The sequence below is a fragment of the Acanthopagrus latus genome, chromosome 10 (genome assembly GCF_904848185.1).
Source record: "Acanthopagrus latus isolate v.2019 chromosome 10, fAcaLat1.1, whole genome shotgun sequence".
Taxonomy (NCBI): Eukaryota; Metazoa; Chordata; class Actinopteri; order Spariformes; family Sparidae; genus Acanthopagrus; species Acanthopagrus latus.
The window spans coordinates 2,950,065-2,963,319 of NC_051048.1; the positions used below are offsets into that span (position 1 = coordinate 2,950,065).

Sequence of the window (13,255 nt, forward strand, 5' to 3'; positions counted from 1 at the left end):
CTTAACCCACAGGAAATTGCTGAGGTGAGAGAAAAGCAGTTCCTGTGAACAGAAGTGAGCATGAAGAGAGCAGAAAACCGTCTCTCACAGCTCCCCTCTGTTTCTTTGTCTCTCATCATTCACTAGAAAAACTGTTGGACAGCATAACATGTACAGATTAGCTGACAAAATGTTATCGTGATGTAATTGATTGAATCCAATGATCTTATGTTCGTTGTATATGAGATAAAGATGAGGAACAAAACTTTATCAGGGAGATAAGCTTATAATTTATTCACAGTTGACAGGAAATGTAATCTTGTCAAGATGTGCTGCGGTCAGAACCACTGCAGTAGTTTGAGCTTTGTGTGAAGGGGAAGTAAGAACAGAGTCAGACAGACACTCTGAAGAAGAAGCTGATAAAAAAAAATCTGCTCTCACATTTCTGAGAAATGTAACTTCTCTTTTCTCTCTGCTGAATATTGATCAATACAAAATAAGAAGTTTGATCAGAACCAGAGTGACAGTGTCGGTGCTGGATGTGAAGATGGGTCACGCTCTGCTCGGTGTGTTCGGGTTGTTCTGTGAGTACATCTGTGACTTTCTATGTGATTGTCAGTATTTATATCAGTGTGGTAGTTGTGTAGACATGAACTGTGTTGCTGTTTGTCTTGGTTCAGATTGGAGGATTATGTTAAGTTTATCACTCAACTGGTTACTTACGCACTAGTTTGTGCACACGTACCTGGACAATGCATGTACAGTATATGATGACAGGTGTTCTGTATATAGCTGTGGAATTACATGTGTTGCTTATTTACCATTTACCTTATTGGTCTAATGAAGTTTTAATCTTTATTTTAGTGCTGAATACACTCCTGTACGGACATGCTGAAGGTGACTACTTATCTTTTCTATATTTACTGATCATGTTTGTCCTGTATGTCACCTGCTGTATCACTCTTGATCACTTGTTTTAGCTGCTGTGTTTTTCCATCGATGTGTCATTTTACTCAGTGCACATTATGAAATGACTGGATTAGTGCTCAGTTGTTCAGGGAAGCTACTTGGACAGTGAAGCTCTGCATGATGCCACTGACTTCACACTGGAATAAGTTTAGACACTGTAAAGATACTTTAGTTTTGAGTTTTTAGTCTTCATTATGTCACAACACTGTGTACAGTTGTGTGATACAGTCACTTACAACAGTCTGTCACTCACTCAGTCATTGTGGGCAGTGATGTGGTGTTTTTGCTGCTATGCTATAGAAAAGTGGGAGGTTACGTAACTTTTTCATGGATGGCCAAATGAGGTTGTGTTTGAAAGTAGGACGTCAGGGATATAATTTGCCGTTTTTGATTTTACCATTGTATCTCACCGTAAAAACTATTTACCTTGCCTTGTTTGGTGTCATTATTTTCAGCACATCCTCAAATGTGTGACTGTACAGTTATTTTTTTCCATTTTGACATACTGTATTAACACAATGGACCTAAAATCACAAATGAAATTTACAAAGTTTTATGTAACCATTTAAATTTAAGGCTCAGGGCTCCTCAGCTCCTCCCTGCCTGCTCCACATTCAGCCGTCTCCTCATTGTTTTGACTCACAACACAAAAAAACGATTACACTACACACTAAACACACTACACTATACACTAGATAACATACTAACTATACACTCCAAACAAGCTATATGTCACAAATCTCTCAACTCTCAAAACTCGTGATCTCTATTGCTGTCACTCTTCCACCGGCGTCCCTCACACAACGTCCCCTGATCCTCAGCAACCAAATCATGTGGTTTGCCATATAATTTTGTGATTGGTTGGTGTGGTGCCTTTTTCCACCAATATGAACGTGTTTTTCCAAACACTTCTTGCTTGCGGACACTTTCATGACAAAAGCCAGTTTTTACCATTTCTTCCTGCACCAGACACATAGCAAATGTGATGGCAATGTTCCGGAAAAAAGTGTGGAGGAAATTATTTGCCATAAGTCCGGTTTTGGACGTGCCGGCGAGTCGACCCAGTAGGTGGGGCGTGGGGGTGGGCTAGCAGCTAGCTACACACGAACATCCACAAAATCCGACTCCGCTGTGTTGTCCTCGTGTATCCGGATCTCCTCAGACCGGAACAGACTCAGTCCAGACTCATTCAGTCTCATTAACCCAGAACAGTCAGTTTAGATGCACAGAAGGGACCAAACCACCAGCAATTTCCCGGTTCAGCTCGCGCCGCTGCAGGTATAAATCCTTTCCTTTCATAAGGTGTGTCGTGGGGGTGAGCTCTGTACCCGTAGCAAAAAGGAGTTCATTCAAGTGTACTACAAGTACACTTATTTTATACTAAAACTGAGGCAGTATACTTGAAGTGTACTTTTTATATACTATATTTTATATACTTAAGAAAAGTATAGTGAAGTATACTTGGCTTATTCTGAAAAGTATAAAGAATAGTCTAAGTCTAAGTACATTAATACTTAGACTTACACTTATACTGTAACACTAAAGCTTATACTTGTACTTTAGTTTACTCTAACGCCCCTTGTGGACTGTGGCGCAAAGACTCTTGGGTATTCTGTTGTTGTTGGTGTAATTATAGTTTGTCAATGTGGTTGTGAATAAGATGATGTGTACGACGGTTGTGGGCTAATTCAAATCCTTGTTCTGTGGTCAAACTGTGCTGAGTTAACGAAGACGATAAAAATGTTGGGTGTTTTCCGGGAGAGACTTTCCATCTGTTAAGTTGTTAATATGTGTAGATATAAATGGTGAATCTCTGGCTAAAGCTTGCCAATATTTACATGCCAATACTTATTATATTATGATCCAAGTACAGAATAAGGTGAAGTAATTGACTTGTGCTTACTTTTAATTGAACAGAATAAAAATGTTTTTCACTACACACATTTCCTTTCAGGTATTACCTCTGTTATGAACTTACATGTTAATAAACTAAAATGTGGACTAGAAGTATATACTTAGTACACTAGTAGTATATAGATGAGTGTACTTGTTGTATACTTCAAAGTGTACTTCAGTAAACTTAAAATGACCCTATAAAGTGTACTTAAAATATACTTTTATAGACCTAAAATGTTCCAGTTTAGTCCAAAGAAGTATTAAATTAGTATACTTTCTAGTATGCTACAAGTACATGGTCCATAGTATACTTGCTATACTTATACTCAAGCATACTTAATAAAATTAACTTTAAGTACACTACTTTTTGTTAAGGGCAGTGACTGGATCTGGTGCGCATGTGGCTATGGTTGACAATGCTAGTGGAATTGGTAAAGCATTTATTGAATATTTTATCAACAGTATCATTATAGTCCAAACAAAGTCGACGTTGCACACCCTTAAACCACACAGCAGCCATGTTGAAAATCTCACATCGGTCTGATCCTGATCCGCAGAGATATTTGAGGCACACACACACACACACACAAAAGTATAACTTAGAAAATGGAGCACCAGAAGAAAATAATTCTCACTTGGCCCTTTGGGCTTCTGTACACTTTTGTTTCCTTTCTGTGAATTCTTGAACATTAACAGGTTCAAACAAGGCTGTTGTGACTCTGCAGCCAAACTGGACTGAAGTATACAGAGGAGAGAGGATCACTCTCAGATGTGAGATCACAGATGGAGGAGACACTGAGTGGGAGTATGAATGGAGAACAACCAGCTCAGAAAAACCTCCAGATCAAAATAAACACAGTATTAGTTTTGTGACTGAATCCCACAGTGGAGACTACAGGTGTAAGGGCAGAAAGAAACATACGCAGCGTTCTTCAACAGGTTGGAGTGATCCCATCAAACTGAAAGTATCAGACGGTAAGTCACATCACATTTCTTTCAAAGTGAAGATTATACAGCTCATTAATCGGTTGTTTTTGTTCATGTATATATTTTTAAAGTAAATCTCCAGTATGTACTGATGGTGCAGGATGTGTCTGATCCACTATCAATACTTATTTTCATTTATAAAATCATTTTCCAACAGATCCATGGCCTGTCCTCACTGTGTCTCCATCATGGCTGAGGGCTGGAGACTCAGTGACTCTGAACTGCAGAGTTAAAGATCCATCTGCAGGATGGAAGTTCTACTGGTATAAGAGGGTTCTCAAACCATCAGACGACTCCTACAGAGTTCAGCAGCTTCCTGTCAGCAGCAGTGGGACTAAACAGGATTCCTACATTGTTCATGGACAGACACACGCAGCCGAATATAGGTGCAGACTTGGAAGAGGAGATCCAGAGTTTTACTCTTACTACAGTAAACCTAAGTTTGTTTGGTCTTCAGGTCAGTGTGATTCTATCTCTTAAGAAACAGACGTTATATCAGCTCTGTTCGTCTTTTTAATGATATAAAACTGGGCCGACTTAATATACTATTGGGCTGACTGGAAAACTGGGTACAGCACTAAATTGTTTTAAATCCTATTTAAGCACATTTGAGTGGATGAAAATGACAAACGGAGAACCCCTGGGCTCCATTCTCGGGCCTCTACTATTCAACATTTACATGCTTCCTCTAGCTGAGATAATGGAAAACAAGATATGTTACCATAATTATGCCGATGACACACACATTTATATAACCATATCACCAGGGGACTATGATCCCATAATTACACTGAGTAGATGCATTACAGACTTACAGTCTCTGCTCAGCTTCAACCTGTAATGTTGAAAACTACAAACCAAGCCGGAAACTTCAGTGTAATCATGGACTCAGACCTGAATTTCAGCAGCCACACTAAGACAATTACAAAGTCAGCCTACTATCTCCTTAAGAATATATCCAGGATAAGAGGACTTATGTCTCAACAGGAGTTGGAAAAACGTGTCTGCACATTTATCTTAAGCAGACTGGACTACTGTAATGGTGTCTTTTTAGGACTCTCTTAAAAACTCCATCAGACAGCTGCAGCTGATTCAGAACGCTACAGCTCGAGCTGTAACAAGAACCAAAAAAGTTTATCACATCACTCCGGTTTTTAAATCTTTACACTGGCTTCAAGTCTGTCAAAGAATTGAATTAAAAATCCTGCTATTGAATTATAAAGCACTAAATGATTTTGTGCCAAAATACATTTCTGATCTGCTGCCACGTTATGAACCATCCAGACCTTTGCAATCTTAAAGGGGCCCACACACTGCCCAAACTCAAACAAACCGCCAACTACCTTTATCTGACCACTCCATTGCCTCTTGTCTGACCATCCATCCATCCATCCATTTTCTTCCGCTTAGCCGGGGCCAGGTTGCGGGGGCAGCTGCCTGAGCAGGGACACCCAGACTTCCCTCACCCCAGACACTTCCCCTAGCCCCTCCGGGAGGATCCCAAGGCGTTCCCAGGCCAGCCGAGCGACATAGTCACTCCAGTGTGTCCTGGGTCTTCCTCGGGGTCTCCTCCCAGTGGGGCATGCCAGGAACACCTCCCGAGGAAGGCGTCGAGGGGGCATCCAATACAGATGCCCGAGCCACCTCAGCTGGCTCCTCTCGATGTGGAGGAGCAGCGGTCCTACTCCGAGCTCCTCCCGGGTGACAGAGCTCCTCACCCTATCTCTAAGGGAGCACCTGCCACCCTGCAGAGGAAACTTGTTTCGGCCGCTTGTATCCGGGATCTTATTCTTTCGGTCATTACCCAAAGTTCATGACCATAGGTGAGGGTAGGAACATAGATTGACCGATAAATTGACTTCACCACGACAGACCGATACAACGACCGCATTACTGCAGCTGCTGCACCGATCTGCCTGTCAATCTCACGCTCCATCCTTCCCTCACTCGTGAACAAGACCCCAAGATACTTGAACTCCCCCACTTGATGCAAGAACTCTTCCCCAACCTGGAGGGAGCAAGCCAACTTTTTCCGGTCGAGAACCATGGCCTCAGACTTGGAGGTGCTGATTCTCATCCCAGCTGCTTCGCACTCGGCTGCAAACCGCCCCAGAACATGCTGGAGGTCCTGGCTCGACGGAGCCAATAAGACAACATCGTCCGCTAAAAGCAGAGATGAAATCCAGTGGCTCCCGAACCAGACCCCCTCCAGCCCCTGACAGCGCCTAGAAATTCTGTCCATAGAAATGATGAACAGAACCAGTGACAAAGGGCAGCCCTGCCGGAGTCCAACATGCACCGGGAACAGGTCTGACTTACTGCCGGCAATGCAAACCAGACTCCTGCCCCTGTCATACAGGGACCGTACAGCCCTTAGCAGATGGCCTCCGACCCCATACTCCCAGAGCACCTCCCACAGAATGCCGCGAGGGACATGTTCGAATGCCTTCTCCAAGTCCACAAAACACATGTGGACTGGTTGGGCAAACTCCCATGAACCCTCGAGCACCTGCGGAGGGTATAGAGCTTGTCCAGTGTTCCACAGCCAGGGCGAAAACCGCATTGTTCCTCCTGAATCTGAGGTTCGACTATCGGCCGAATTCTCCTCTCCAGTACCCCGGAGTAGACTTTCCCAGGGAGGCTGGGGAGTGTGATCTCCTGATAGTTGGAACACACCCTCCGGTCCCCCTTTTTAAATAGGGGGACCACCACCCCGGTCTCCCAGTCCAGAGGCACTGTCCCCGACTCCCACGCGATGCTGCAGAGATGTGTCAGCCAAGACAGCCCCACAACATCCAGAGACATGAGATACTCAGGACGGATCTCATCCACCTCCAGTGCTTTGCCACCAAGGAGCTTCCCAACTACCTCAGTCACTTCGGCTTGGGTGATGAATGAGTCAACCTCTGAGTCCCCAGCCTCTGCTTCCTCTATGGAAGACATGTCAGTGGGATTGAGGAGATCCTGGAAGTATTCCTTCCACCACCCGACAATGTCCCCAGTCGAGGTCAACAGCTCCCCACCTCCACTGTAAACAGTGTTGATGGAGGACTGCTTCCCCCTACTGAGGCGCCGGATGGTTTGCCAGAATTTTCTCAAGGCTGACCGATAGTTCTCCTCCATGACCTCCCTGAACTTTTCCCAGACCCGAGTTTTTGCTTCCGCGACCGCCCGTGCCGCAGCACACTTGGCCTGCCGGTACCCGTCAGCTGCCTCAGGAGTCCCCCGAGCCAGCCATGCTCGATAGGACTCCTTCTTCAGCTTGACAGCATCCCTTACTTCCGGTTTCCACCACCAGGTTCGGGGATTGCCACCACGACAGGCACTGGAGACCTTACAGCCACAGCTCCGAACATGGTCCATTTGGACTCAATATCCCCAGCCTCCCTCGGGATCTGGTCAAAGCTCTCCCGGAGGTGGGAGTTGAAGACCTCCCTGACAGAGGGTTCCGCCAGACATTCCCAGCAGACCCTCACAATACGTTTGGGTCTGCCAGGTCTGTCCAGCTTCCTCCCCTGCCAGCAGATCCAACTCACCACCAGGTGGTGATCAGTTGACAGCTCAGCCCCTCTCTTCACCTGAGTGTCCAAGACATACGGCTGGAGGTCAGATGACATGACCACAAAGTCGATGATTGACCTCCAGCCTGGGACGTCCTGGTGCCACGTGCACATATGGACACCCTTATACTTGAACATGGTGTTCGTTATGGACAAACTGTGACTAGCACAGAAGTCCAATGACAAAACACCACTCGGGCTCAGATCGGGGAGGCCGTTCCTCCCAATCACACCCCTCCAGGTAACACTGTCGCTGCCTACGTGAGCATTGAAGTCCCCCAATAGAACGATGGAGTCCCCGGTTGGAGCACTCTACAGTACCCCTCCCAGGGCCTCCAAGAAGACCGGGTACTCTACACTGCTGTTTGGCCCGTAAGCCGAAACAACAGTGAGAGACCTACCCCCCGCCCGAAAGCGTGGGGAAACGATCCTCTTGTTCACCGGGGAAAACTCCCAACATGGCGGCTGAGCTGAGGAGCTATAAGCAAGCCCACACCAGCTCGCCGCTTCTCACCGCAGGCAACTCCAGAGTGGAAGAGAGACCAGCCTTTTTCAAGGAGTTGGGTTCCAGAGCCCAGACTGTGCATGGAGGTGAGCCCGAATATCTCTAGCCGGTACCGCTCAACATCCCGCACTAGCTCAGGCTCTTTCCCCCCCAGTGAGGTGACATTCCATGTCCCCATGGCCAGAGTCACCGTCCAGGGATTGGGTCGTCGGGGCACCCGCCCATGGCCGCCACCCACATCACACCGCACCTGCCCCTTCTGAACCCTCCTGTAGGTGGTGAACCTACTGGAGGGTGGGCCCACGTCGCTCTGAGCCCGGCCGGCTCCCGCGGGCTAAGACCCGGCCACCAGGCACTGACCTGCGAGCCCCAACCCCAGGCCTGGCTCCAGGGTGGGACCCCGGTAACGCCATTCCGGTCGACGTGAACGTCCTTGTTATTCCACTTATCATTGGGGGCTCTTGTCTGACCCGTTTGTCATAAAAGTTGCACTGAAACATACTGCCTTGGCTACTGCTAACTTCTGCGTTTGTGCAAGATGCAGTAAGTCTCCTTAAAGTCGGTCGGTGCTAGGCTCATGCCAGTAATCCAAAACATGAAAACATGAAATGATGGAATCAAGTGCAGACCGTAGATTATCAGAGAAAAACAAAGTGTTAAATAGAGGCTGTAGAACTTTCTGTTTGCCACTGCTTTTACTGAAGCAGTTTTAAACCTTTTGACTGCAATGTGATTGTTATTTTCTAGTCTGTGTTATTCTCTAGACTTTTAACCTTTTCTATTTTAGCCTACTTCTCTTTCTCTGTACTTGTTTTAATGTTTTGTTTCTTGACATATTCTTGCTTGTTTTTAAATGTTTTGTGTTTTCATGTTACTTTTATATGATTCTGTAAAGCACTATGAATTGCCTTGTGTCTGAATTGTGCTATACAAATAAACTTACCTCGCTGTTTTCTAAAGTTAGAAAAACAAACTTCATACTTTCCACCTTACTGGGTGGAATGTACTTGTTTCCTTCTGTCCTCACTCTTTAACATAACACACAAAAAGACAGATGTGATATCTTGGCTAAAACTCTGCTCTCATTTACAAAAAGTACTTTAGTCTGGATACTTAAGCTCTTCTTCTGCTTACAGCAGCTGGAGTCACTTGGTTGTCTATCATTTAAAATTCACTCAAAATTGTAACAAGAGGTTTAAGTAGAATTTTACCAAAATACTGAACTTTGTTACAATAAAAACAGAGATAAGGACTATTTGAATGGAGACATTTTCTATCTAAAGATCTCTGTGCTCTGTTTGACCTCTTATCACATGTTGTTTTTCAGATGTTAACTCATCAGCATCTCTCACAGTGAGTCCTGACAGAGCTCAACACTTCACCTCTGACTCTGTCTCACTGAGCTGTGAGGGAAACTCTACTGAGTGGAGAGTGTGGAGGTTATTAACTGAGGAAAGATACCGGTCAGACTGCACCACCTGGGGGACAATGAATGGATCAACATGCAACATAAACAAGTACAGCACCAGTGATGCAGTGTACTGGTGTGAGTCTGAATCAGGAGAGTCCACCAACGCAGTCAACATCACTGTACAGGGTATGATTTCATTACATTATGTTTTTCTTTGACTTATTACTTCGAACATCCCGTTGTGTGTTGAGGAGGACAGCACACTGACATGTTAAGAGTTCTGCCCAACACTCTGCTTCATCATCTCTCCAGTAATTAATGGTTTTCACTTAATAACCACAGTTGAGTATTTAATCACACGGTGATTTTAACCATGTATAAATATAGAATATAGATTTGTGGCTGATGTGTTCTTCAGTTTTTAGGTCCATGATCACCATTCAAAGTCCAGTGTGAGTTTACAGGTTCAGCCAACTGAAAGGGTTCTTGAACATTAGACACACAAGGTGTATGAAGATGAAACGTCACATTTTATGATCACTGTTAAATCAGTGACAACAAAGTCAAAGATCATGTCTCTACATCAGCTCATTCTCAAGTTCCTCAACCAGCTGATCTCTGAGTGAAACCTGGTATTCTTTGACTGTTTAACAGATGGAGATATGATCCTGCTGAGTCCTGCCCGTCCTGTGACTGAAGGACATTCTGTTAGTCTGAGCTGCAGATTCAGAAATCAAACATCTGACTCCATTGTGTTTTTCTATCACAATGAGAAAGTCATTCAAAGTGACAGCAGATGGGAGTTAAATATCTTTGCAGTGTCAAAGTCAGATGAAGGATTCTACAAGTGTCGACACTCAGGACGAGAGTCAGCACAGAGCTGGATGTCAGTTCAGGGTGAGTAGGATTAAAACAATTGCTGCATTTTCTTGTAAACTGTTTTTGACTAATAAACAAATTCAGATCAATATTGTCTCCCAATTTATTCCAGCGGTGTCCAGGCCTGACAGCTCTTCATTTCCTGTGCTGTTGGTTGTTGGGCTGGTTTGTGGAATCGTTGCTTTTATTCCTCTGCTGGTTTTGTTTTGCTACAGAGCGTCCAAGGGTGAGAACTTCTTCTTCTGTCATTACATGTTCTTTAATTATTCAAATACACACACATACAGAGAGAGGACAGTGAAATATGATAAAACATGTTGATCATGATGCCAACCTGAGTCTTTCTGTTTTTTTCAGCTCAATAAAGAAATCTGTAGCAACTAAACCAAAAGAACAGGCGACAACATGAAAAACTCCATCTGTACTTTAACAGCTTCTCTGTGATCACTGTGTGCAGCTGTGCTGAACAAACAACACACAGCATTTTGTAAAGTTAATCTGACAGCAGCTCATCTAAAATAACTGTATCGTGGTTTTAATCTTCTGTTGTATTTGGTATAAAGAGTTTAGATCGTCACATATAATCATTGAAATGTTTGGTTGTTCACGTCCGGTATGTTCTGACACCTTTGTTGTTCTTCAGCTTCTTTTGTAGCATCTGAATAAAAAGAGTTTAACATTTAGAACATATAATGTTTTCTATGTGAAAAACACATACAAGCTTCTTCTGTCATTTTATAAATGCTTGATATTCACTGCATTTCATGTTTTTATATATAAATGACTTTTAAAAGGTGGTTGACCATTTTATGCATCAATAAACTTGTTCCATCAATAAGCTGTCAGCAGTGTTCCTCATAGATTTAGAGGCAACAAAAGGAATATAACGTTTGGTTACGGGTGTAACCTTTGTTCTCTGAGAGAAGAGACTATGTCTCCACCATGCTGGAGTGCCCCCAGCACTCTTTCGAAGTCCCATGGGGACACCATTGGTGACTTAATTCGCACTGTTTGTCGATGGGCACCCCTCAAGAATTGTGACATGATGGCACAGCAGCGTCCCGACAGGCTATGGTTCCCTACTCGTGAAGCCTTAATTGCAGCTACCATGCCTCTGAGGGTGGCGGTGGATTTTCCCTGGTCCGGCTGCTCTTGCAGCAAGTGCAGGATATGCTGTGATGTGGAAATGAGGGGGCCCACTTGACGGACTTCGCACCAAGAGGCAAACTTGCCCCAACTAAAGGCATGTGCCGCACGGGTCAATGGTGCTGTTGACGACTCCAATGTTTGGATGACTGGATCTGGCAAGCCTGGGGCCCTGAACGCTGCTCTTTCAGGGGCCATGCCCACAGTTACAGGCCCTGTGGGAAGGGGTTAAACAAGGCATCTCGTGCCTGCAACAACAGGTCTCTCCAAATGGGGAGCTCCCAGGGAATTCCATTTTGGAGTGGTGCGATCCCTGAGAAGCATGGCATATGGGGCCAATTTGAAGCCACCAGGATCACTGCCACATTCTCTAGCCAGATCATCTATAAGAGGGGGTGGAGAAGGCTGAAAGGGGGAAAGGCATACAGTAGGCATTGAGGCAACTGGTGAGCCAGTGGTCTGTCCCTAGTAGTGGGTTGTCCCTCCCCAGGAAGGAGAATATTGGACAACGAGCCATCTCCCTGGAGGCAAACAGGTCAGCTACTGCCTTCTCAAAGCGGTGCCAGATCTGAGCAACAACGTCTCGATGGAGCCTCCACTCTCGTGCCTGAGTGGTTGACGGGGGAGTCTGGGGGCTCAACCCCAGGCTCAGCAGGCATCGTTGCACTGGCTGCATTTTGTTACTACAGAATCTGTGTGGTGTTTTGTTTAAGGGAGGTACGAAAGTCTTCAGACACAGAAGCAGTCAGGATGAATTTAAACACTTTTTTCAAACATCTTAATGTTTGTATTTAATGCCGAATTTACAAGAAAGAGACAAAGACTTACAATGTGTCGGAGCAGTTTCACAAAATGTGTTAAGTTCCTCCCAATGCGACAACTCTTTAAATCACGTGATTTTTTAAGGGAGTCTGGTGGTATCAGCGATAAGACAGCTGGGCAGTGGGTTAGTGGAGCTGTCTGTGATGAATTACATAGAACATGTAACTAACAGAGTATTCCGTGCTTCTTCAAACAATGTTATTTATTTTCCTCTGAGAACAGCTTCTTTATTCACGTACGGAAAACAAACGTGTGTCTGAGTTCGTGTTTAGCAGCCAGTACAGCTGATCCAACTTTACTTTCACTTTCACTTTCATCAAAACAAACATCGCAGCAGAGTTGAGTTGACGCAGCTCCTCCTGTTGCCTCAAGATAACATGTAGTAATAATATCTCCCTCACTTCAGACCCATGTTGCTGTAAAGAGAAGCAGTTCTTCCGTCCAGATCGGAATTAAATACTTCAGGTGACACAACGTGGGACAGCTCGCTCTCATACAAACACGTAACTGAAAACATGTTGTGTGATCGTGTTTGTGTTTTTGTGTTTCTGGGAGTGACGCACATCGATTCACCGTCGACGCAGATCGGAAAACAGATTAAAGTCAGGCTCAAGCTTTTAAATTTGTTCCTTTATTCACCTAGTTCGGTGCTCAGGATTTAATATTCAGTGTTCGAAGAGTAAACGACCGACAGGATACTGCGCACATTGAGCAGCCACAAGAACAGAAAACAAGTAAGTGCTCCCAAGTAACATGTTCACTATCTTCACATAATGAGATACACAACGTCCATGTGTGTGTAGGAGCAGCGCTGGTTCTGCAGTGTTTCATGTGGCAGCTACATGTTGTTGTCTGCAGCTGAATCCACATGACGTCATGTTTCCTGCTGATGGTGGACAGTTTGACCACTGGCGCCATCTTGTGTCAGAAGAACAACACAGCAGACTGAACTGTGATCACATGACTCTTCACCTCTGTCTCCTCTCACAGGGAGAAGATGATCTGCAGGATCCTGCTGCTCATCAGCCTCAACTGTGTCTGTGGTCAGTTTACAGCTTCACTTTCTGACTCTGTGATTCAATGAAGCAGTTAAAGTGGCCA

At 44.7% G+C, this 13,255-nt stretch overlaps 1 protein-coding gene across 1 annotated transcript; it reads left to right on the forward strand.

The window, feature by feature from the left end:
* Positions 1-347: 347 nt before the first annotated feature.
* LOC119027007 (high affinity immunoglobulin gamma Fc receptor I-like) lies at positions 348-10,975 on the forward strand. The gene is made up of 8 exons (XM_037111789.1): positions 348-563; positions 844-876; positions 3,541-3,819; positions 3,989-4,288; positions 9,224-9,493; positions 9,962-10,204; positions 10,299-10,412; positions 10,544-10,975. Exons 1-8 carry the CDS (start codon positions 527-529, stop codon positions 10,549-10,551), a joined length of 1,284 nt encoding a protein of 427 aa, XP_036967684.1. The 5' UTR covers positions 348-526; the 3' UTR covers positions 10,552-10,975.
* Positions 10,976-13,255: the final 2,280 nt, after the last annotated feature.

Excerpts from the sequence above, each read along its gene's own strand:
- LOC119027007 (XM_037111789.1), top strand. The coding sequence starts at position 527 with ATGGGTCACGCTCTGCTCGGTGTGTTCGGGTTGTTCT. Across the intron at positions 877-3,540 it reads CCTGTACGGACATGCTGAAG|GTTCAAACAAGGCTGTTGTG; the intron begins GTGACTACTTAT and ends GAACATTAACAG. Across the intron at positions 10,205-10,298 it reads GAGCTGGATGTCAGTTCAGG|CGGTGTCCAGGCCTGACAGC; the intron begins GTGAGTAGGATT and ends AATTTATTCCAG.